Source organism: Erigeron canadensis, chromosome 1, assembly GCF_010389155.1.
Source record: "Erigeron canadensis isolate Cc75 chromosome 1, C_canadensis_v1, whole genome shotgun sequence".
Lineage (NCBI taxonomy): Eukaryota > Viridiplantae > Streptophyta > Magnoliopsida > Asterales > Asteraceae > Erigeron > Erigeron canadensis.
Window position 1 is genome coordinate 37,880,209 of NC_057761.1, and position 26,011 is coordinate 37,906,219.

At 34.5% G+C, this 26,011-nt stretch overlaps 3 protein-coding genes across 3 annotated transcripts; 1 reads left to right on the forward strand and 2 right to left on the reverse strand.

The window, feature by feature from the left end:
* Window positions 1-2,256: 2,256 nt before the first annotated feature.
* LOC122586165 (succinate dehydrogenase subunit 5, mitochondrial-like) lies at window positions 2,257-5,505 on the forward strand. Its single transcript, XM_043758274.1, has 4 exons — window positions 2,257-2,461; window positions 3,134-3,444; window positions 3,545-3,730; window positions 5,222-5,505. The coding sequence occupies exons 1-4, from the start codon at window positions 2,317-2,319 to the stop codon at window positions 5,285-5,287; spliced, it is 708 nt and encodes a 235-aa protein (XP_043614209.1). The 5' UTR covers window positions 2,257-2,316; the 3' UTR covers window positions 5,288-5,505.
* A 5,827-nt stretch (window positions 5,506-11,332) lies between these two features.
* On the reverse strand, window positions 11,333-19,104 carry LOC122591753. The gene is made up of 10 exons (XM_043764000.1): window positions 19,006-19,104; window positions 18,069-18,315; window positions 17,737-17,957; window positions 16,436-17,653; window positions 14,423-14,750; window positions 13,931-14,186; window positions 13,630-13,846; window positions 13,191-13,543; window positions 12,591-13,103; window positions 11,333-12,509 (listed from the first exon to the last, which is right to left on the reverse strand). Exons 1-10 carry the CDS (start codon window positions 19,102-19,104, stop codon window positions 11,333-11,335), a joined length of 4,629 nt encoding a protein of 1,542 aa, XP_043619935.1.
* Window positions 19,105-24,918: 5,814 nt separating this feature from the next.
* On the reverse strand, window positions 24,919-25,671 carry LOC122580166 (defensin SD2-like). The gene is made up of 2 exons (XM_043752441.1): window positions 25,549-25,671; window positions 24,919-25,289 (listed from the first exon to the last, which is right to left on the reverse strand). The coding sequence occupies exons 1-2, from the start codon at window positions 25,610-25,612 to the stop codon at window positions 25,114-25,116; spliced, it is 240 nt and encodes a 79-aa protein (XP_043608376.1). The 5' UTR covers window positions 25,613-25,671; the 3' UTR covers window positions 24,919-25,113.
* Window positions 25,672-26,011: the final 340 nt, after the last annotated feature.

Consider the following 26,011-nt stretch of genomic DNA (forward strand, 5'->3'; position numbering starts at 1 on the left):
TTTAGTGAAGTCACAATCAACAATCTCACATTTATATATTTTTTTAAAAATTAATTGGTTATAAGTAAATATTTATTTTGAAACAAATAAAAATATAAAGGGTGGGCGTTTCTAAACATGGCCCGACCTTGTTTGATCGAGTGCATATCGCCCGACAAATTAAAAGAGGAAAGATGTTCAAATTTTTTAAAATCTATTTTCTCTTTAACTGTTAATTTCTCTCCAAGTATTTTGATTTACAAAGGGATATTATTTGACACTTTTGTGATTCATCCAGCTTAAGCAAAAGATTTTGATCGATTGTTTCACATTTAAGATTCTTGAAATCCTAAAAACACATTTTGTAGTTCTTAATTTAGAAAAGAGCATAACCAAGTGATAAGAAAAAAACTTGGTGAACTTACGCCGTGCTCTCTAGGTTTAATTTAAAAGAAACTAGCATGGTACCCGCACTATGCGGTGGTGTTCGTGGCGGCGACGATGTTGGTGGGGGACGACTGTTAATGGTAGAGACGGCGTCGAGTGATATAGATAATTGATGTAAAAGTAATTAATGTAAAGAGTTAATTAAGATACTTTAAAAGATTAAGGACTAATAGTGTAATATATCATTAAGGGCATTTTAGACATTTTTCCTCATGTAACTTTCAACATGGGGCTATTCTTTTATAATATAGTATAGATTAAATGGATGGAAGAGATGAGAATGAGAGAAAAGGGATCATTCCAAATCATCCTATATATGAAAAGAAAATTTTGGGAACAACATCAACTAAAAAAACCATCTATATCATTTCATTTCATTTCTTTTCCTTCTACTAAAAAAACTCAAAAACACAAATTGTTATAAAATCATTTGTATTCCTTTCTCTTCTTCCCTAAAAAAAAAATCAAGAACACAATGTTAAGGTTTCAAGTTTGATCCTGTTTGACATAAAAAACAATTTCTTTAAGATCCCCGTTACCAATGAAACTTAGGCTTACATATGAAGTTCTAAAAACACACATTGAATACTTCAGGGTAACTAGATCATGTAGTGATTATGATGGAGGTATGTACCTACAACATATGGCTCATAAGAAGTGAGTCGATGAGTATCCAATTTTGGTACCGGAGCTAGGATTCCCTCTATTACCCTTTTAACAATAATAAAAAGATTGTTACGCAGGCTTAGTTAAAGAAATCAATGAAAAAACAATAGAAAAAACCGAAGTATTCACGCATGTCGTTTAACTGTCAAAATTTTGGGAAAAAAAAGAGTTGCATGACCGTTTGCAAGATCGTGATCTCGATTTGGTCTCTTTGCATCTCGTCTATCGGTGCGGCATTTGGTGATCTCACGCACCATTTTTTCTTTCCTAAATGCGTCTCAATTAAGAGGTTATCTAAAAGTTTTTTTCAATAAAAAAACTTTATCATTGGAAAACATAACTTTTTACTTTAAAAGATTTGATAATCCTCATTGATAAAAATATTTTTACTGTTCTTATATATTCATATTAATTTCTAGATCATTTTTATTAAAACATTTTTTTTTGTAAAGTGAGTTTCGATTCAGACGTGTTGGAGGCAATTTTAACCAGAGATTTTCCGGACCTCCAACCCCTTGCTCATGGAAAATTCCTTTGAGATGAGAACCCCAAGACTCGAACTTGAGACCTTGGGTAAACTCACCCCTAGGGCCCACATAGTGAATTTAGAAAATACCTCTGACCACTGAGATTTAATATTATAATTAGATTCATGTCATTGGAAATGATCTAATCATAAATAATTAGATAGTCATTCTTTTTTTTTAACGTTCGTGTCACGGGACATCCAATTGGGCAGGTAGTAACTAGCGACCGATTCACGAAGTCAGGGAACCATAGGGGAGGAAAAATCACATCAATTTAGCCGATACAGAAGACACGACGCTAAATTGGGAGAAAAACCTGCTTATTTGGATTCAAACCTTAGTCTTCCAAGGCCCAAATTTCATTGCAAGATGGAGATGTCCATTACGCTATTAAGGCAGAGACTAGGTAGTCATTCTAACTAAGTAATTAAAACGTAAATTAATGAAACATTAAAAATTACTTTTGTCGCACCACATTCCCTCCTCCCTATGCAGTAAAATATTACCATTCTATGCAGTAAAATAGTAGTAATCTTATTACAGCCAAAAAAAACCGTACCCGGTAAAAATATTCCACTCTATGCAGTAAAATAGTAGTAATTTTATTACAGCAAAAGACATTCTTTCACCAAATAATATATTTTTTTCCGATCAACATTGAAGTGTGACAGATAGAATTAATCAATCAAACTATCTAATGGAGAAATTGGCGATGATGAGATCTCTTCACCGTTCCGTCTCACGGATGAGATATACATCTTTCATAGCTCCGGCCACCACCACCAACCACCATCACATCCTCCGCCGTAAAATCCACTTGTCTCCGCCGTCGCCAATTTCCGGTAACATTTCTTTTCCATTACCTTTTTTTTTATGTACAATTATTATAATTATAACTATCATTTCATGTTTTTGAGATATGAAATATATTTTAGGGCTAATTTAGGTGTTTTTTTTTTTAGTAATTTGATTTGTAGAAATATTTAGAATTAGGTCAATGGATGATGATGAGATACTACATAAATTGAGAAAGTGTTAACAATAATTTAGAAGCAAAAAACATACTGCAAATATCGAATGAGCGAGGCGAAGTTTGGCTGCCTGTCGGTTTGAGGTCTTATGTGCAGTTTTTACTACCGTTAAGCAATAATTTGATTGATCAACGAGTATCGCTCTACTCCATAGCTGTATCACTTATACGTTACGAATAAAATATGTTGCGATATTGACCAAAATGTCTGGAACAACAAAGAAACCTTGACTCTGTGGTCCATGGACTCGACTCTTTCCCAGGCAATGATTGTCTATCATCGCGTACCACACATGGAGTTAGTAACAGATTCGAACCCGTAAACTTCATTATTGACCGTTTTAAACAATGTCTACTCATTTGGAAATTATCTATTGTTCTGTACTGTAGTTAACTTAGGAGTATATTTATGCAATTTGACCTATTGTTTTCAATTAGTTTTCTAGAAAAAGGGGTAACTGATTCTGATATTTCTCGTATATAGATACCCATTCTCCGTTTGCAATGGGACTTGGAAGTACGCGTTGCTTCAGTGATGGCTTGACACACTTGCCAGATATTAAAGATGGTGATATCAAACTTGCCTTCAAGGAGCTGATGGCTGTAAACTGGGCTGAATTACCAGACACTGTTGTTAATAAAACCAAGAGAGCCCTGTCTAAAAGCACTGAAGACAAGGCTAGCCAGGAGGCATTAGCAAACCTTTTACGTGCTGCAGAGGCAGTCGAAGAGTTCAGTGGGTTCCTTGTCACTTTAAAAATGGAAATTGATGACAGTGTTGGATTGAGTGGCGAGGTGACATTACCTTTTATTTTCTTTTCTTTTCTTTTTTAATTATGGAATTATATTGCATAGATTGACCCAAAAAGGTCTAACTGGTTGAACTTTGGTGCAGGATGTAAAACCTTTATCCGATGACGTTGCCAATGCATTAAGTATAGCGTTTGGACGCTACTATGCATACTTGGACTCTTTTAAACCAGATGAGGGCTATCTGAAGAAAAAGGTTGAGAACGAGCTAGGGATGAAACTCATACACCTGAAAATGAGATGCAGTGGTCTTGGTGGTGATTGGGGAAAGGTATGTTCTACTCTCTCCCTCTCTCTCTCTAGCTATCTAAGTATCTATTTCTCACACACACAAATACACGTACACATAGACTACTGGTGGTTGAGTTTTTGCGGTTTGTATATGTCATGGATCTTCATGAAGACATTATCCTTGCAGACAACCAGAGACTGTTTTATAGTGACATTCATGCCTTCTTTTTATTGTAGTTATCTTCTTTCTTTAGGAAGTTTAGGGAAATTTAACCCACATAGCTGAATGATATTGGCGGAAATTTCGATCCACTTCCCCAAGAATTCTTAAATACGGGTTATGATTGATCTCTGACGGATGAAATAGGTCGAATCGGTTGAAATTTGATCAAGTTGTATTTCAAATGCTTGTAGCCTCCAAAATCATTTATTGTATAAAATTAAAGTAACATTATTTTGTAATAATGTCGTTTTGTATATTGCTGATGAATAAATCAAATTATAGTTTGTCATAAAACCTGAAATGTTGCATAACAGTGTATTATTTAAAGTTTATCATGACAAGTTTTTTGTCAAACAAACAACACTTGCATGATATAAAACCTAAAGTAACATGGTTATTCATTAGAATTGACTTGCTTAAAAAGTTTTGTATGCTATGTAAAGTAGTAAACGTAACACTAAATTGTTTTCAGAAATACATGTCTCATTGTTGAAGTTTAGTTGTGCTCATAAACTGCTATGATATAAACACAAATATATCACAGTCATACAACCTAAGTTGCTTTAAGAACATGTTCTAGTTTTTCTAATATTGGGTAGAAAAACTTAAATTTAGTTTATATAAGTAGATCATTTACTCGGATCAGTTCATATGTTTCTTAAGTAGGTCCAAACTATTGACAGACCGAGCAAAGATAATTTCTTAAAGAATATAAAGAAGGCTGCACATGAATATGCACCCCGAGTCAATATGCTGGACCTTATTGCCTTAGTCTAAGACATGAATACGTGATCCCTTTCAGAAGACCCGTTAGCTACTTAGCTGTTTAATTGTGGCAGTAACACCTGTTTATTTAATTTGTTATACTTTTCTTTTAATCTGTTGGAAAATTGAGGAAGATGTGTCAATTTTTACTGATAAATGCATAGATTTGGGTTATCATTTAAACCCTAATGGATCAAATAGGTCCAACATGTTCAAAATTGCCCAAAAGTGTATTCACATTTAACACGTTAACAATTTTATAAGAAATTAACAGAATGAACCAATAAATGTTTGTGCATCAAGCCAACTTTAACCGACTCATTCGACCCCATACAACTAGTTACTCAAACCCACCCATTTTTCCTCCAGTATTGAAGATAGCCTATGTTGTTTTAATCATTCTCTCTTGGCTTGTGTAATGAACTTTCTTTCTTTTTTTTAAAAAAATCAAATTTCTTATATTCGGGTTAATCTTGTAATGTAGTACAACGGTGGACTGTAATTTGGTGATACTGTTTAAACTATGCTCTTCTCTAATTGCAGGTGAGTGTTCTCGGGACTTCTGGAATTTCTGGTTCATTTATCGAGCACAGAGCAAATATCAGTTAGTGAGAGATGCATAGGCCTCCATCATGTTGTCTTCAGAAAGTTGTTCATATAGGTCACTTTTTTATTTGCCCAAATACTGTTTCCATCTGTTTCTGCCAACGTTGGTTTGGTTTTAATTTTGCTGTCTGCTTGTCAACTGAATAATAGCAGAAAAACATCATGTTAGAATTTACAATTAATATTTAGATCGAACCTGTAGTGTGGTCATTTTTCACACAGACGATAATCTCACTCTTGAACTTGTTTCTGTAATGCCCCCTGTTTTTATTCATTTCAAATAAAATATATCACGGGGAGATTGATTAATAAACTAACAAAAAGCGAATTTGTTGTAATTAACAATGACAAGTATATTTTCTTCACAATCAGTATATTAATATATTCGATCATCACAATACGACATATTCACGCGGGTTACCTACTACTGGTTTAATTAAGATAAGGATGATTTATGAAAACAAATTGAACTTTACGGAGGAGGATTGGGGGACACAAGGGTCTCCTCATATATGATTCGCCTATATGTAATTGACGCCCGCAACGAAGACGAAGAACACGAATGTTCTTTTAATGTGAATTCCTCCATATTCATTATTTCAAATGAGTTGTTACCCTCCATAATCGCAAGCCGGCTATCCCAGGCATTCCTAGGAGCGCCTGGGAAAAAGGCCACCTCTGCCCACGAATCACCAGTGATCAACTTCCACATGTTTCCCCTTTTAAACTGTATGTAATCTTTACGAATGTTATAGGCTACACACAAGTGAATGCATCCGTCGATAACCACTAAACTTGAATGAAGACGAGTCGCACCACTTGGAAGAGGTGGAAATTGTATTATCCTGAAGTCCTCCGTGTTCACATCAAAACAAATAATGTATTCATGATCATGCCCAAAGTGTCTTACCCAAAAGTAAAGACTATGGTCGCAGAAGTAGCCTTGGTCAAAGTAACCCTCGCCATAGTTTGAATGACAAATCCAATATTTTTCCATGAATTCAATCTTTGGGAATAGATATAAGCCCTGACGGCCCGCCAGAAAACCAAATGTAGAAGCTTATAGTCATTGGAGGAGTCGGAATAGAAACCAATGAGACCGCTACAGGGATCAAAATCACACTTGGGGTGAGGCGGCAACTTATAGTAGGCACCGGTCAACGGATTCCATAAAGCTAGACTGGTGAAGATTTTTGTCGTCGAGGCTACACATACCAATCCATCCAAAGCAGCGAAAACCGTGAGTTTGGTTCGCAGCGGGGTTATCAAGTAACAGAAGTTTATACGTCTTCTTGTTGTTAAGGTGATGGAGGCGGTGCATCTTTCCAAACATATGTGACGACAGAAACAGTTTCCAGTGTTTGGAAACACACTTGAAACGACATCTGGACTTGGCTGGAAGCATTGGTAAGATCTCATATTGTATTATATCATTATCAAGTGCAAGCAGCTCATGATCATCCTTCTTTTGGGCCCGTAATTCATCAAACCTGGCTGCTCCGGTTATCGCCATATACAGTATATATTGTTATTATTGATCGATCGATGGAACGAAATCCTCTCCCAATCACTTTCGATGGTGGGGTTATTTATCTTAGGGAATCTATTAGGGATTAGGGATATTGGATTGACACTCTTTTTTCAATTCATCGATCGTATCTATATACGTGTCTTTATTTACAGGGAGAATTTCCTATTGGATTATGGATTTATGGTTAACTATAATTATACACTTAAATTATTTCTATAGCTATACTTTTTATATTATAAATCAAATTTTATTTTCGAACTTTCTAACATTGAATTTTAGGATTCCTAACAAATCATCAAAATCACATTATTACACCAATAACTTACACTACTCCCCGCCACCGCCGCTACCACCACCACCACCTGTCACCGTCATCACGGTCGCTAGGGGTGTTCAAACGGTCGAGTTTCGGTTTAATAAGGTTAGTCGGTTTGGTTTAATCGGGTCTTAAATAAAAATTTAACCAACCAATACCCAATCCAAAAATGTAAACACCCGATCCAAACCACCCAAAAAACATTCGGTTTAAATGGATTGGGGCCCAATAAATCCGAAAATGTAAAATGATTCAAAAATTAAACTAAACATATATAACGACTTATCATGGATAGTAAATTAGAACTAAATTTGTAACATATCTTAAGTAAATTAACTACATAAATATAGTAATTGTGTTGTCTTCATGATATCATACTACAACTATTCTAGAATACTTGCAATATGACTACGCGATATATATATAACCAAGTTCATCAATATTAACTTATCGGATTTCGGTTTGGGCCCCAAATTTTATTTTTTTACCCAAAACCAATCCAATACCCGATACTTTTATTCGGTTATAACCAATTAACCAACCAAATCCAAACAACCCAAACCCAGTTAACCCAAATCCAATTGGATTGGGCGGTTTTCCGGGTGAAACCAAATAATGAACACCCCTAACGGTCGCTGCCATTACATCGTCACCACTTATCACCATCAACACCATCACATCGCCACATTACGTGGGTATTGTTTTAAATCCAACTGTCCATAATTTATCTTATTTGTTTCAAATAAAAAATAGAGAAAATGATCCGTATTGTAGATTTTACCTAAGATTAGGTACTACCAAATTAAAAAAAGTTACAGATTAAACCTTTGAATTTGATAAACATACATAACCCTTTGAATTTTACATAATCCCCCTTAAATTTTACATAATCTTCCCTTGCTTTACCTACGATAGATACTGCATGTTTTATCAAATCTTTCCTAAAAAAATAACCACGAATATGGTAGAAAGTAAAATATACATCATAAGCAGGATCATAGACGGTTACTTTGCCAGAGGAAGAAAATAAATCTCTTGGCTTGATTAAGCCAAAATCCCAATATGATAAAGCTATTTACTTGAAAAATTTACGTTAACATCTATCATAACCATCAAGTTATCATTTTCTAAGCAGGCTCTTGATCGGATGTTTTTTCTTTGAATATATTTTTTGTTTAAGTTTGCCATCTTAGCATTAAACGAATCAATGTCGTACCTAAACTAAAGTGCATTCACTCGTAAATAGATCTAATATTTAAATTTTCGAATGATGATGCTAAACGACCTAATGATGCTCATCCAATATACATTACTGCTGTTAAGGATTCACAAGTTGTACGTCATGCATAGATACTTGTATATATACATTACTACTGGTCTAACTGAAGTAAACAAGTTTATATATAACAGACTATGATAACCATATTTTACATGTTCACTTGCTAGCCAATGCTACAAAACGTAAGTTAGACCGACCTCTAGAGTCTAGAGATACCAAAAGAGTACCATTTTGCAAAACCCTAGCCCATGCAATGTACCAAGTTACTTACCTTTTGCTTTTCCTTCTGTTCTTATTACCCTTACCACTTCCCTTCCCTTTCTTGTTCTTCCCATCATTGCGGCTTTGATTTTCTAACACCGCTTCCACTGGCAAATCATCATCGTTTTTACGTTCCTTGGATGTTTCATCGGCATGATTCTTCTCCGTATGAGCTGCAGTGGTGTTGCTTACTTCCATTTCCACAACCTTTGATTCTTGACTCTTAAAGAAATGGTTCAAGAAATCATCTATCTTTGGCCTACTACTTTGCAGCCTCTCCACTATGTGTTGCACGCTCTCCGTGTTATCTGAATGCTCCACCTTGTGTCCACTGAAAATGATAGACACCAAAATAGTCTTCAAAATGATTCTAAATTGAATGAAATCATGCATATAAAAAAGTCAAGTGGAGCAAAAGAATTAAAGTTTCCTTATGGTTTACACATTAAAAAGAACTCTAGATTTACAAATTTGGAAGACTGACCTTGTATCAGACGGAGAGAAAACAAGTCTCAGTTTATCAAATTCACGATTTGCATCGTGTACAAATGTTGTATCTTTTCCATGACAAAAGTTTTCATCGGCGAGAGCACTAGCTAATGTGAACATATTTTTATCCAACTCTTTCTAGCAACAAAGGAAAAAAGAAGTTAATCTTAGATCAAAGCTAAATTAATGATGATAAAACAAACATAACATGTAATTACCACCATTATGCATATTACCATTATTGTAGGTGCAACATGTAATGTGTTTAATGCCACTCCCGCCTTCCGATATATAGCTTCAGATATATCTTCAAGAACTTTCCAGTTCACTTACAGAAACTTGGTTTTGAAAAATCTTGTCCTCACAATGAGTAGTTGTATCAATAGGTAATCTGTCCTCCCAATCATACTTTGAAGAATTTACACGGAAATGAGAATCCAAGATTTTCCTAATTGACAAGATTTCTCCCCGAAGACTTTCATGTTTCCGAGAAGTTTGCAGATGTTTCTTCAGATCTGTCAAGCTACTGTGCTTATCAGAGAGTACTGTAAGCTCAATAGTAACAAAACCAGAGAATTTTTCAGAGTCCCGCATTGCAAGTGACTTGGCTTTTTCACAAAGTTCTTTCTTCTGGGCAAATTGCTTCAATGGCCAACCTCTGTTTCCTTTTCCCCATAAGGAGCTAGAAAGGACATACCACAGTAATTGATCAGTTGCTAATACAAAACTTCCTGCCTTTTCCAAAAGATCAGCCTCTTTTAAAACATCACCCCATGACCTAGCCAGCTCAGCAGCATCAAGAAAATTACCGGATTCTTCTTCCAAAACCAAAAGGTCATCAAGGCAACCTTTTGACCTTAAGAATGCACGTTTAGATTCCATGTTGCTAAACGCCCGTACAAACTTCAACATGGACTTGTGATCTTTTCGCTCATGGTAATCGAAGGCACAGCTTTCTAAGAATTCCTGCTCAATTTGTTCTAATTCTTTTCTTTGACCATTAGCATGCTTTTTCCAGTATTCTATGTACTGCAAACCTTGATAAAAAAAAGTCTCCCTTTTTTGCAAACTGACAAACAACTTGAAAACTGATTCCCTTTGGCGTATGCTTCGGCAGCATCACTATAGCACCCTGCTAGAGTGAAACACTCTGCTGCTGCATCAGTCTTTCCACACTTATAAAGATATAATTTTCCTGCACACACAAAGTAATTCGATAGATATACTTTTCATTAAAGTATAATCACAGGAGCAACCATTTAATAAAGTGTGCATGTCAACCTTACCTAACCCAGTACTTGTTTAACCCACCCATTTGCCACCTATAATAAAAATGTTGAATTGATGCAAATACTTGATTCCTAAAATGATGGTTGTATCAGAAAAAGAAATTACCAGCTCGTTCGTAATCCCCCAAATCACAAAAACATAAAGCAGCAGACTCAAATTTCCCTATAGACTCAAACACTCCTGCTGCTTCTCTTAGATAGCTTAAATAAGCATCGGGATTCTTTCCACGCATTTGATCCACTGATGCTCTAAGACTAGAAGCTTTTGCTAAATTCTCCCACATTGTGTCACCGGCTATTTCAAAGCACATTGTTGCCATCACAAAATTGTTCTCGTAATAAGCTGCAATCCAAATAAATGTAGTAAAATCAAACACAAACAAAAGGAAATCATAAGTAAGTTGTAGCAGTGAAAGATCAAACCTACCTTTTTGCCACGTTCCCTCCACTCCTGAGGGCTGCTTGCAACCCTCATAGCCTGTGCCACTGAGTCGTCCAGTTTTCTCATCTGGACGAGACCCCTGTTTTTCCAGTAATCAAACATAGGCTTGGAAAGCTCCTCTCAGTTTTCACATATCCATAACCTTTGTCTTGTCCGAGTGATAGCTACATATACCTGTTTTAATTCAGAACATAAGACATTATGTCTTGCCTCATTAAATGTTGGGAAAGATCGAGTAAGCTTCTCATCTAGCCAACCCCGTTCCTTCATGTATCCATAAATAACTCTCCTCTGGTCTTTCAACGGGGATGTGCCAAAAAAGTTATACAATAATACATCCTGAAATTATGGAAATGAAACATCCCAAAACAATGTCACATTAAAAAAAATATAATAATAAATTAAAAAAAAAAATCTTAATTTAAATGAAAGTCCATTAAGTTAAATTATCAAGGGACTGACCTGAAACTCTAGACCTTTACATCCAACTATAGTAAGTACAAGGGCGTGTTTTCCTACAAATTCACAAATATCAGTTTTTGCACGATCATCACGGACCAAAATCACCTGTTCTGCACCAAAGCCCACGATTTCTCCACCATTTCCACTATTTTCTTCGTTACCAGACTCGACCAAAACAGGAGCCTCCCCAGAAATAAAACTCGTCTCGGGATCCAAAACATCAATTGAGTGGGCGAAATAACAATACAGAATGTCAATGACGCTTTGAGCTAAATCAAGAACACCTGCATGAGTTCTGAAGTTTTGCTTCAACTGAAAGATCTCAGAAACAAGACCTTTTCCTACTTGTCCGGTTACTTTGGTCCTTAAAAACTCATCATAAAACAGAGATCGTATATCTTCAAACCTAAAATCAATTCCTCTTGCGATTGTTTGAGCAGTATCACCAGCAAAAATAAATCCCACGTGAACATTTTGGCATATGTATTTAAAAAGGGAAATCTGCCTCATAGTAAGATCCTGCACCTCATCGATATAAACGAAATCCATCTGGTCACCTTCATAAGTCCCAGTTTTAAGTCGGCGATGAAGGTCATTCACTAAGTCTCCCAAATCAAATTCTCCTCTTTCGGATTTCATCTTTTCATAGAGTTGAAAGATGGAGTAAACGGTCTCTCTTTGCTGTTCTGTTAAGGTGGATGAACGACTTTCAGCCAAGAGACGGTACCTCTCATCGCTCAATTTTCCATCACTATAGTTCCCTGCTTCCAGTCCTCCTTTAATATGCGACATTATTTTTGTGAACACTCGGGAGGGATCAAGCTTCTTTGTCAACTTTGTATTGAAGTGGGGCCAGTAAAGTGTGCAAAATCTGTCGAATGTAACCTCCCTTAATCTTATAAAAGTTTTCAATGCAACAGATCTGGAACTTGGATGATTATCAAGAGAACCTTCTCTTGTTTCGAAAAATCTTTCAAAGAAAGAATCTCCTAATGTACCATCCAGCATCATCAGAAGCTTATGAAACGTTACAACAAGAGGATAGCTTTTCTCAGGCATACCAATCAATGTATCTGGAATATCATTGAAGTCTAATGTCATCACATCTTCTTCATCAAGATTGATCTTTTCAGATGACTTCCCACTCGATGAAATACTGACAAATACATTAACTCCAGAAATCAGAAATTATAATCAATGCAGAAAATATAAAAGAAAGAATGCAGTATATGCGCACCTTGTGAGATGGGAAACATGCTGTTTTACAGCGTAACACAATTTTGGGCTCACTGTCACAAAAAGCTGGCAGAGCACACTTGGCTTGCTCTCTTCGTGATCACCAACTTCAGCATCCCTAATTCGGCTGCTCTCCGCTTCATAAACCCCTTCAGAAGCATTGCGGAAATCCTGTTCGTTTTGGAACAACTTCATCGTTAAAATAGTAGTTTTCCCAGTTCCTGATCGCCCAATTATTAATGAAGTTCTTGAAAACAATATAATGTCCATTTGTTCATCAGTGACTTGCATGGGTAGATCAACTTCTTTGCCAGAAAGCAAATGGCTCACCACACCACTAGACAATGAGTAGAACTTCATTAGCAACAAGCTTTCACTCACTTTTGAGCTTTCAACAAAAGTTCTAACATCACCAGTGTTCTCGCAAACTTCATTTAGGCATTCTTCATTACTTAAAGAACGAAATCGAACAATTTCTTGGGATGCCGGCCAAATCCGAGGAACTTCCAAATTCCTGAACAAGGTTGAATTAAGGACAAGGAAATAAGAATGAATAGAATAATCGATAATTTAAGATTCAGTAAACGTAAAATGAACATACCCCTCCAAACATTTTGCCGTGCAACGATTAATATAATCATCTGTGTATGCAAAAAATATGTTCTCAAGTCGTTGTCGAAGTTTTGGAATCTCTTCGAAAGGTAATACATCCCAAACCTTCAAAACTTGTATATATTTGATATCTTTGATGATATCAATTGTGCAGATAATGTAAAGCCCTTCAACCTTAAATTGTTTCAAAATATGAGATGCAGTTTCACAATGCAAGTCTACACTTCGGTTCTTGGGCCTCCAGCCACCAGAAAGTTTCAATAGCAGATTCAAAACCAGCTTTTTCAAACTAGAAGACGTTAACGATCCAAAGGATCTTCTAAAGTCGTCACTAAACAGAACCTTCCAATGGCATAAAATGCAACAAATATGATGAGCAAAAAGTAGTATATTACATACTGATATATTGTGGTAAAAGCTGAATTTACCTTCCATTTTGCATGCTTGAAAAGTACACTATTCCCGTTGACCAGATCATCAAGCTGTTCAAGTTCTTTTTTTGCAGCTATCATCGTCATCTTCAAGCATTCATCAGCATCAGCATCAAACAAACAATGGCGATTTCTTGCATCAGATACTAGATCACTCCATACAGAGTTACTATTAGCCAGGGTTGTTTCATTGCCCAATATCCATAGACAGTGTCTAGAAAAAATACACAGATCAGACATGATTTTTAAAAATACAAAGAGATCGATCGATTACTCAAAAAGTGAGAGGATTGCATACCGTGCTCGTGTCAAGGCAACATTGGTCCTCTGAGGACTTGATAGAAAGCCAACTGATCCATGGCTGTTGGATCTTACAGTAGATAAAATTATAACATCTTCTTCACCACCCTGAAATCCATTAATTGACTTCACTTTGACCAAAAAATCATCAAGTTTCTCATACTTTTTAGCAAGTTTTTCTTGAATGGAAACGACTTGGGCGGCATATGGAGATACAACACCGATTGAAAGCAGCTTCTTGCAGTCGTTCCACGCTGTCATTGTGAGAAAGGTAAGGTTTAAGTAAACTAATCACACAGATACAGGAGTTGACTCAATTTCGCAGATAACAAAATTTTGTTCTTGAGTTTTTACACAGATATAAATTGGCATATTCTTGATACTTGACATAGAATATCATAGTAGAGAAAATTTGCATAACAGAAAAGCAACAAAAAGAATCCTAAAACATAGTGTAGGTATATATTATGAAAATAACTAATGTCTATACCTTTATACAGATTCTGTACAATCTTAATCACAATAGCCACCTCAACCATATTTCTCCAGCTCCGTCCATCATCATCTTTTTCTTCTCTTCCATTAACCACATTTATAAATGAGTATGACCCGAACATTGGCCCTGAAAGATATTCTATTTCATAACTTTTACGGGTCACATGTTCCGCATCCATTATTTGTTTTTCATAGAATTTCCAGTTTGGAAAGAAGCTGATAGAAGGATGCATTCTGTACTGAACATTCAGTAGATGCTTAGAATGCCCCAAAGAACTCAATCTGTAAAACAAGCTTCGTCCAAAGCCAGACTCGGTAGAAACCTGCTCACAAACATTCAGTCTTTCAGATGAAGTTTAAGTTAAACTTAAAGATGAAATTTTATTGATAATATACTTGTGATGTGATTAGGGTTAGTGGGTTACAATCTGCAATTCTAGTCCTGATATTTTTACTAATATCATCTTAGTCAACAATTCTAGCTTGAAACATAAAAAGATAAGAACAATAAATAAGTACAAACATAAAAAACTCATGTTCATCATCAACTTCTCATCTGCAGCACTTTTACTTTTTTCCAACTCTTGTATCGTTTTTCTTTTTTCCTTTCTTACTTTTTTTCTTCCTGGAACGTCGACGTGCACATTCTTGACCATCATCTGCAGCACGTGCTTCAACACTTTTATTCTTGTCATCTGCAGCACTTATATTCTTGTCATCGTCTGCATCAGCTTTCTTCTCATCGTCTTCAGCAGCTTCCTTCTCATCGTCTGCAGCAGCTTTCTCCTTTATGTAATGCAGATGCTTGTCTAGAATATACTCGGATAGGGTGCCAAGAACAAAAAAATCATAATCAACTAACACATCATCAACCAGAGTATCGTTTATGCGGCTGTTGTCATTATCGACAGTAGTAACAAGTTCATAGCAGCGTCCTTGAAACCTGGATCTATTTTCAACGGAAAGAAGTTAAAAATATCCAAAGCGAGGGTCCGGAGGAGAATTGTCCATTCAATCTTGTGAACTAATCGAGACCGAAATTGGAGAAAGAGATACGAACGGAAAGGAATAACCAATCGATGAAGTCAAGCCGTTAGAAGGTACGGTTTCATCATCCTAAGCTACCTCGCCTACAGGATATGATGCAGATGTAATGGGACTCAAGCTGTAACACTAAGTCTTCTATGCCCGATAGATTGGTCACGAAGTCAAGATGAATATAGCTTCTTAGAAAGTCTAAGGTAGTTGCACGTCCATTTTCCTTTTTTTATAATGTGCGGGATTCCTATTCGAGTAGGTTTCTTCGTGCGTGCCATTCTAGGAGTCTGAATTTACTCCGGTATAAAAAGGGCTATATCAAGGTCAATAATTTATTTCTGGTCCACCAAGAATTTTTTTTACACCCAAACGTTTGAGAACCTTCCCAAATGAGATTGCGCTTCAAGATCGCAGATCAATAGTACCTCTGCAAACATAATCAACCTTCTTTTTCTATCCGAGGGACTATCGGAAAATCACAGACATGCACTAGACAACGCAGCTTCAAAGTTGGTCTCACCAAGACCTTGACAACCTACATCTTCTAGGGCATGATGGACTTCTGGGAGATCACTTGTAGGTCTAAGTCTAACCAGTTAAAAAAAAGGTAACGAACTCATTGTTACCATGCTCACCATATTCTTTGGATTACACTCGAATATTCTATCAACAGATTACCATGCTGCTTCTCTATCATAGCAGGTGGGTCCATTAGGATCAAAATAAATTAATCCCCAAGCCTATCAAACCCTCTAGCTAGACAAGGTACGTGTTTGTATTATGAACACTACAATGGCTAACGAATAAAAATAACACAAATGCGTGACTAGGGTTATACAGACCACAATATTTCTATTTAGTTCCTATATGATTATTATATTACTGATATCATCTTAGTCTAATAGGTTATATAAAAACTGAAACAAAGGACCACAACACTTTGAACATACAAATATAAACGTAAACTTACATTGCTAGTAACCATTGCAGGTAACTGGCACTCATCTCCAATGAGAATAGCCTGCTTTATTCCAAGAAGTTGAAGAGGAATGGTTGACTCGGCCTCTTTCAGTTGGGCTGCTTCATCTATGACCACTATGTTCAAAGGCTCCATTCCGACAGAAGTGTGCAACTTGTAGGAGCTCAAATTTGTGCAGAAAATAAGAGAAACGTTTTTGAAACAGAAGTTTCTAACTTCATTTATGTCCAAATCATTTGGAAGAATGAGTCCTTCAACAGATGTCTGCAGATTTCTTAAAATAGATAGACACTTGCCGCTAACATAATTGATATCTGATTCAAATTCTGATTTCACAAAATCATCTAGCAATGGTTTAGAATTAAAAAGTTCTTCTGAAACCAGATTCTCTTGAGATAACAATGCTTCGAACGAGTTTAAATTATCCAATAGTGAGATCATTTTCTGAAAATTAGACTCCCCCATGAAACTTCTTGAGATGTGAGTACAGAATGCAACCACACATCTTTTGAGTGGATGTGCACAAGAACTGAATCGTTCTCGTAAAAACTCAACGAATGATTTGACTTCCAGATCTTCAGTTTTATCTTCATTTTGAGTTTTGAACCGTGTTTCTTCAATCGATGCATTTTCAACCTTAAGTTGTCTCTGTCTAATCAATTCATTTTCTACAAACAGTTGATATTCTGAAACACAATCTTCAAGTAAACTAATCATTGATCTTATGGAAAGCTTCCAACAATTCACACACCCAAGGCACTCTGTAAGCCTTTCAACCCGATAATCTAGAAAGATTTCTTCTATTTCAATACCAACTTTTAACCTATTTTTGTTGCCAAATAAGAGCATGTCCCCAAAAGAACAAAGAGAAAAACCATCTGCAGTGACAGTGTTTAGCGATTCATTTACCAAACTCAGCACACGTGAGGCTACTTGTACTACAGCAACGTTTGTAGGAGCACAAGTCAGTACCCTTTGGTTCATTTGCAAGAGAATAAACAACAATACACTTACTGTTGTTGTTTTACCCGTCCCCGGGGGTCCCCATATTTGTTCTACAGAAGAAATGTGGCAACATTTTGTTTTACAAATGGACGCCATGATTGCCTGTTTTTGAGATTCATTCAACTTATCCAAAATATGTGGGTCAACTTTTTGAGAAATAAGATCATCACAACCAAAAGAGCAGACATTGCAAGTCTCCTTAACCTATAAAAAAAAACGCATAGTTAACACGGATTAAAGGATACCGTCACTTAACAACAAAAAACTTTATTTAACTAAATTCTTACCTCAGAATCAGAATATAGAACCTCTTTGATAATACTAAGATTTTTATGCATGTGCAATGAATTCCATACTCTTTTCTGAGTTGTAATATTCATCACAAAAACAACAAACATTCCATCTTGGAACATAACCGGTTTTGATGCTTGAAGCTTAAATTCTTTAGGCTTACTATTTTTCTTATCACTTACGTTATAATCTGAATCATCTTCCTCGATGTCATTTTCTTTTTCATCATCGTCAACACGTGTAACCAAAGAAAGAGACCACGTTTTTCCCCCACGTTGTTAATCAGAAACGCTTTCAGGTTTTCCATCTACTATGATAAGCAAATCACCAGGTAATGTGCTATAAGGCTCTTTGCCACGTTCACTGTATCGGTTTCTCCAAGGAGCAACAGTAACATCATAGAATATGTTTTCGGAACTTTTGGCGTCCTTCATAGATAGAATTTCAGCATAAGGAGCTCTATACATGATCTCCATAGAGGAAGCCAATTCTGCACGGGTTTCCTCTAACAAAGGATAAACAAAAGAACTGAAATACTGTTCCACAGACTCAAAAGTAAGTGGTATCTTCTTTACCTACAAATGATGCATCAAGTCAGATAAAAATCCATGCAAACTGACCAAAAACATGTTTGTGTTTTCAAATTTTCTTTTTTTACAACAAATTATTCACAATCTTTGGACATCTTTGAGGTTGCATAGTTTATAGGTGCTTATTTTTAACGGTGCATTTCAAATAAAGCTCCTAAAAAACTTATTTTGATATGCAAATAAGCACTTATATTTTGATATACAGAAAAAACTTGTCCAAATTTTAGGAAGTATAAAAGGTTGACTTCAGGGTCAAAACAGGTCATCTTTTGACTAAAGTCAAATAGGTAGTTCAAAATTTTCAAAGCGTACTATTTTGCGTATATGGGTATGAAATCAACATAGACGCTTACTAAGTAAAATATGAGCAGACTAGAGTTGGTGTTCACTTAGGATTAAATTTACCAAAAAACTAAAGCTATAAGTATAGATCTTGTTTTCAGCAGAAATTTAAAAACAGGATGAATAATAATAATAATAATAATTAGCTAAAAGATTAAAACAAGCTTCAAAAGTGACATAATCTTCAAGTAACATGCATTAAAAATTACTCCATATATTATAAGTTATAATAATCTTCATAAACAAAACAATAGATAAGCATAAAATGATTAAATCTCAACAAAAGTAGTGAAAACAATAGATAAAATTAAGAAACGCAAAAAAAAAAAGAACCTGGGATCTATAATGATCATCATTAAAAATGTCATCAAGAGACCATGCAAAAACCAGCTTAGTAAAGTCAAGATGATCATCAGCGTCACCTCCTTCCATCATCATGCAAAACCTAGGCATATGTATTTCCCAAAACTTTAAGCAAATGCAATATGAGTTTTCTTCTTGTGATTTATTTCCATAGTAATATATATATATAGATACATATCAAAGTAGGTGATGTTGATGCAGTAGTACTTGCAGTGCACCGATATCAATTAAAGTAGAGAGTATGGTGTTGGAAATGCAAAAGGAAAAAAAAAGAAGTATCAAATCAAATTTATGTCGGGATTAGTTTCCTTCTTTTCCTTCTTTTCCTTCGTTGACCGAATGTCTATAATAAGAAAAAACTAAAGTTATATGTATTGTATGTAATCAACTTGAAAAAATATTTATTGTATGTAAGAAAACATACGTGGCAACCATATACAGGTACCACTTGTCAGATTGTAGTTGGTTGAAACGAAATTCTTACATACAATAAACATTATTTCAAAGTTGTTTACATACAATACACACAGCTTTAGTTATTTCCTACTATAGACATTCGTTCAAAGTTTCTTACATTCGAGGGAACTAATTCTAATTTATGTCTAATCAGCTTCTTAAGTCTCGTTTTTTTAAAACAGAGTGACTAGTAATCTATGGGTTTCACTTGTTTTTTCAACTTACCAATTAATTATCAAAATAATACTTTGTAGTTAAACTTGATATTGTTAAATTTGACATATAAAATAAATACTTATTTAAAAGTAATCTTCTCTCTTTAGGTTGACGGAGTCGTTTAGCACCAACCGGTGAGTGAAATCGAGAAGCTGGTCACTGGCTCCGTCTCGCTATTTGACCATTACATGGGGAAAAAAATTAAAAGAAGCATGAGGGCCCAGATCAAACGGCTCTTTTCCATCCTCTTTTTTCTTCTTCCTTTTCCACCATTATTTCATTATGTTGTTTTTTTAGTAGCAGCAACATCAAAATTATTCACTAAAAACCAATTATTCAACAAATACATACATACTTATAAATCATGAGCCCTTTATTCATCAGATGCGGCTCAACACCCCCAAATATGCCATTGGACTCTAGTTCTTCTGATGAGACGGACCGGTATGTTAACCTCTTCATAATGGTGCATCATGCGAATGATCAATAAGTCCGCGATACTGCCTCTTCAAGAAAGTATACAAACAGAGACGATCGTATCGACTCGCACGACCGTCTTTTTTTAGATTATTTTACCCCGAAGCTGAAATTTGATGCAGATTTTTTTAGAACACGGTTTCGGATGAGTTGATGGATCTGTGAAGATAGCTACAGGATGCCGGTTCAAACAATGACATTAATGTGTTGAGTCAATCTCCCTTATTCAATTACTTTGAAGACGGCACAGCACCGGTTGTTCCATCCACCGTAAATGGAACCGAATATAAGTACCCGTATTTCCTCGTGGATGGGATCTACCCAAGATATGCGATGTTTGTGAAAACCATTCCTCATCCAACCGGTGAGAAAAGGATTCGATCTGCTAGAGCACAGGAGGTTGCAAGGAAGGATGTGGAGCGAGCTTTTGGTATTATCAAAAAATGCTTAAAAATACTTAAAGAACTGACACGACAATTGACAAATTTATGAACTCCCCATCCGTAAGATCATGTATGCGTGTTGTATTCTTCACAACGAGATTTTAAAAGACGAGAACCACACATTATGTCCTAATTATATTCCAGATACCCCGGTCGGGCCACAACCATTAGATGCTTGATTAACAGAGAAACAAAAGTTGTGCAAAAGCGAAGAAAAATCTGATCCGATATGGCAAATTCCGAATAGTGCGAGGTTTAATATCGACGAATTGAACAGTGTCAGCGCCCAATATATTAGTTGAGAACACAAAACAAAAAAAACTGTGAAAAAAACCGATAAAAACCTAAATAATAGAACCCGAACGGGATCCGATATGGCAAAATCAAATAGTGATGTGGGACGAAATATAAACCAACGGAACAGTGCCATTTAAGAAAACAAAGCAAAGAAAACTGTGAAAAAAACCAACAAAAACTTAAAGTATAGAACTCAAACGGGATCCAATATGGCAAAATCCAAATACTAATGCGGGATGGAATATAAACCAACGGAACAGTGCCAAGTGGCGGTGGCACTGTTCATAACGTTGAGACTTAATGATATTGTAATGTAATATTCATATGTCATATTAAAAGTGTCGAGTTTTAAATATTCAAAGACAAACTTTTACAACTTTGACCTTAAATATCTTTTTTATGTTATATAGTATTTAAATGAAAATTATACAAATGAAAACACATTTAAAACTCAATCAACTACTATTATTTTCATTAAGTATTATACAGTACAAACAATAATATGTAAAGTCAAAGTTGTAAAAAAAAAGACTTTTGAAAATTCAAAACTGGACACATTTAATGATACGGAGAAAATAGTTATTTTAATTCTTTATGTAGTATATGTACAATATTTTAAACACAAACATGTTTATATAGTTTACTATTTTTTTTTATTAATTCGTTGAAAATTATTACTTTTCAATTGAGATTGTTTAAAATGTTATATTTAACATATATACAGATCATAAAAAAAAGTTTTCTTATAGCCAATGGGTTGATGGGTCATCGTTAAGATCTTAAACCTTGAAGAAAAGCACCAGAGTATGAATCTCACTTTCTATATTTGCAGAATTGTATTATTGGGGGTTTGCGAGAGTCCTGAGTTTCATCTTATACATGCATGGTTCGACACATATTGTCCAATTGGATGTCATTGTCGTATTTCGAATGCTTACTACTACTCGTAGTTAAAAGAAAAACTTATAATATATAGATATTCATCATTATAATTTATAAATATTTGATATTATATCATATATTTATGCATCATAGTTTTATTATTTGCATCAGTTGTAATCTATTAATTTTTTATATTATTATAAACTATGAATAATAATGTAACTATCACTTATTTTTTATTTATGTTTTTGGCCAATTCCGTATAACATATGAGTTTAATATATTTTTCTCTCTTAAAGTTTTTATTTTTAATATTGACGATCTGTTAGTTTTTAACACAAATATTATACGAGTAGATGGGAAGCAAATACCATTAACCAAGACCAAACTCAAAGAAGCCTTGTTGAGAACTTGAGACCGAAACAACTTGGTCCATCCCCAAAACTTGGTTACAATATAGTATAGGCCTACTGAAGTTAACTATAACTGGGCCTAAACAATCATATCGTCTGTTGCATGTCCTTGAAACTCACATAGTCACATACATCAATCAAAACACTGTTTGGAATAATTAGATAACTTTTATTTTAAAAAATAATTATTGTTTTATTTATCACATGATATAATTTTGTAACGTAGTGAGATACTGAAAATACATATGTAGTAATTATATCATATTAATTGTTAGTGTGCTAATATCACTACCTTTGGTATGGAAAACAATACTGACAGCCCGTCTGTCATTAACAAAACTTTTTTTTAAGAAAATGATAATGACAGCCCTAAGGGTTGTCATTAATAGTTTATTATATGCATAAAAAGTAATACTTTATATATTAATAACCGCCCCTGAATTTTCGTAAGCCAAAGTACAAATTTTAATGCATCAAATTAACTAATACTGACAGCCCTAAGGGCTGTCATTAACAAAACTCTTTTTTTAAAAGTCAACCTAATATATAATTTTTGTAAGAAATGATTATAAACAAAGTATTCTATCACATAATTTTCTCTTTCACATTTCTCTCTTTTTTTTCATACTTTTATGGAAATAATTTTATGCGTAAGCTACATTAATGTTTGGGATGAAAGTATGAAATGCACAAATTTTGAAAAAAAATGTCTCAACAATTTACTTTACAAGCGTAAAAAAATAACTCAAACACAGTTATAGTATTTTAAAGTCAAAAATCTTAAAAATAGGTCATTAACTTCATTCAGTTAGTTTCGGTTTCACCAAATAAGTTGTTATATATTAAAGGAAAAATTTGATATGATAGTCGTAAACCTCATTTCTATCAAATAATAATAACTTGGTTGAGGTAATCATGAACCATGTAAGAGGGTGTATGGTTAGTCATGGATTTGTTCCTAGTGCAAAGACGGGTGAACACAACAAGACAGAACTCGTCCTTGATTTGTTCTTGGATGATCGGTCTTTTTAAAAACTGGTTTTACTTTTATTATGTGAGAGTGTTTAAAGGATTAATGATATAAACGGTGAGTCTTAAACTAGTTCTTAATTGGTCGTGTATTGGGCTTGTTTTAGAGTAATTAGTCTTTGAGTCTAATGTGACGTTTATGTGTTGCTAAGAAAGACAAATCCTCCAACCATAATGAACCTTCTAAGATAATAAAGCTTACAGCAAAAAATAAAATTAAAGTTTAAGCGTTCACACTTCTAAGGGAGTTGGCAACGGACGGAAGTTCACCGCGTGGTGGGTGCGGCACCACCACTCAACACCGCCGCCTACACTCTTTCACGCGTCGTGGGGTGGGATTGCGTGGTTGGACCAACTTTCGCGTGCGTGAGGATCGAGGAAAGCTAACGGCTATTTTGCTTGTGTTCTGGATTATTATTATTTTTTTTTAACTGAACATGTATATTTTATAGATACAGATATGTATATCCATGTTGCAGTACGTGGTGAAGATGAAGGAGGACACCCCATTTGTGTGTTTGTTTTAGACCAACTTTCATTTTTAACTCTAAACTATTACATATATTCATAATCTGCCTCTTTGTAAATATATTATTATTATAAATTTATTTTGATCTTTTTATGAGATTAAATAAAATATATTATATGTTATTTAGTTGAATTGAATTTTAAGTTTTAAATAAAATGAAAAAGGTAATGAGTAGTGAAATGAGTGGTCGGATGACAACAAAATTTGGATGAGTGGTGAATGAATGGTGGGTGAGTGATGAGTGAGTGGTGGAGATGAGGTGGCATGTTGTGATTGATTAGACTTGAGTGGTGAAAAAGAGAACGGAAGGTGTGAACCCTCTAATTGATTTTTATTGTTCTACCTTTATATGGCTTTTTCCTCATATCTTTCTTTAATTTGATCGACATTTTTAGTAACTTTCCAAGGGACGCTGCATCTAGTGCGTGTATCCACTTTTATGGAGTATTTTTTTTGTCGATCGTTATCTACATACTTAAGCAATCTTTTTTTATGCTTTGTTTTTTTTTTTTTTATAATGAATTGATTGATGTTTATTTTATAAACTAGCCTGTCTGAGTGTGTATGAATATGTGAGTGTTAATTTGTGTGTATACACAGTCATCTTAACTTTTCTAATTGTTGGTCCTTTTCTTAGTTTTCCATGTTTCCATGTATATGTTATCTTTATAATAAATCTCTTAGTATGAACTATAGCTTTATTTATATGATACTGATACTATTGTAGTATGTGACTGTTTAGGATTAATGACACTCTATTAGTCAACCAGATCATTATTTTCATTTTTCACAAAAAGAAAAATATATCATTTAATGAGGAAAAAACTAAAAGGTAATTGTTAAAGACTGTTAAGATATGTTGTTGATGTAAGAAACTCACTTTATGTGTCGACATTGAATTGTAAAAGTTCGTGTGGTAGGTCATACATTCATAAAATAATTCATACAAGACAATTAACACCACCATAATAAACATTATTATATTCAAAAGATATATACTTGTTATTTTAATTTACTCTTAGTTGCAAAATCCATTATTTCTTCCTCATTTATAAACATAACCATAACTAAAATTTATCATGTTTATATATTTAGTTTAAAAAGAAAATGAAGATTTCACAAGTCCGAAAGAGTATAATAATTAAGAAAAAAAGTAAGTGATTGAGCAATCACCACATTAATTAAACATACACAAATTAAAGATTAATATTACAAGTACGTCGCGCGTCGTTTTGGAATGAAAACCAAAACAAGACTTATTCATACAAACAAACATTACTTCACTCGCAACTTAATTAATGGCCACAAACACACACACAAAACACAATCGACCTATCTAACAATGTTTGGTACAAAAGCACCTTCTTCTAAAGCCACGACATTTTCCACCATGAAACCCCTCGGACTTGCACACATTTCCACAATTTGTGTCACTCAAACATGCCGACTTAAACTTATGGCTTTGCGACTCGCATGTCCTTGCTTCCGCCACCATCGGACCACCACCCATTCCTGTTTATATATACATATCACACGTTAATTAACACCCACAATAACATTAAAAAAAAAATAGATGCTATTAGTACCATTTATATTGATTAATATCGCAAAATTATATATTAGATACTTGTACAGTATATTATAAATTTTGATGCAAATATTAGTTCCTTTAAATAATTAAATAGTGATACTACGTGACTACACAAAAGAGTACACATTTAACAAATATTTGCATAATTAAAAGAGAAGATTGATTATATGTAAGATATACCATTGGCCATAAGGCACATCACAACAAGCAAAAAAGTTGCTAGTAGCTTCATAGAAGGCCTCATCTCTTCACTTGTTCAATAATTGTATGTAGATAGAGAGGTTAATGTGGTGGATATGTGACATATATGGAGGAATATATATAGACTTTTTTTGTGTGTGAGCTATGCTTATTTTTATTCTCTTAATAGTATTATTTCACTTTAATAAAGTATAAGCGTATAAGGCTAGTAGGGCATTTCCTTCATGCAAATAAATTAAGGAATAACAAGCATGAGCTCCATCTAACTTTTTGTTTATTTTCCTAATCTTGGTTTTAGATATACTCTATCTATATATTAACGTTTTGGTGCTTTGATATTTTGATATTTGTACCTAACAAATATTTTTAACTTACGAGTTTTTGATTAAATGAGTGATCCCGCTACTTTGAGAGCAGATTGCCAGATTAATACCAAAATTTG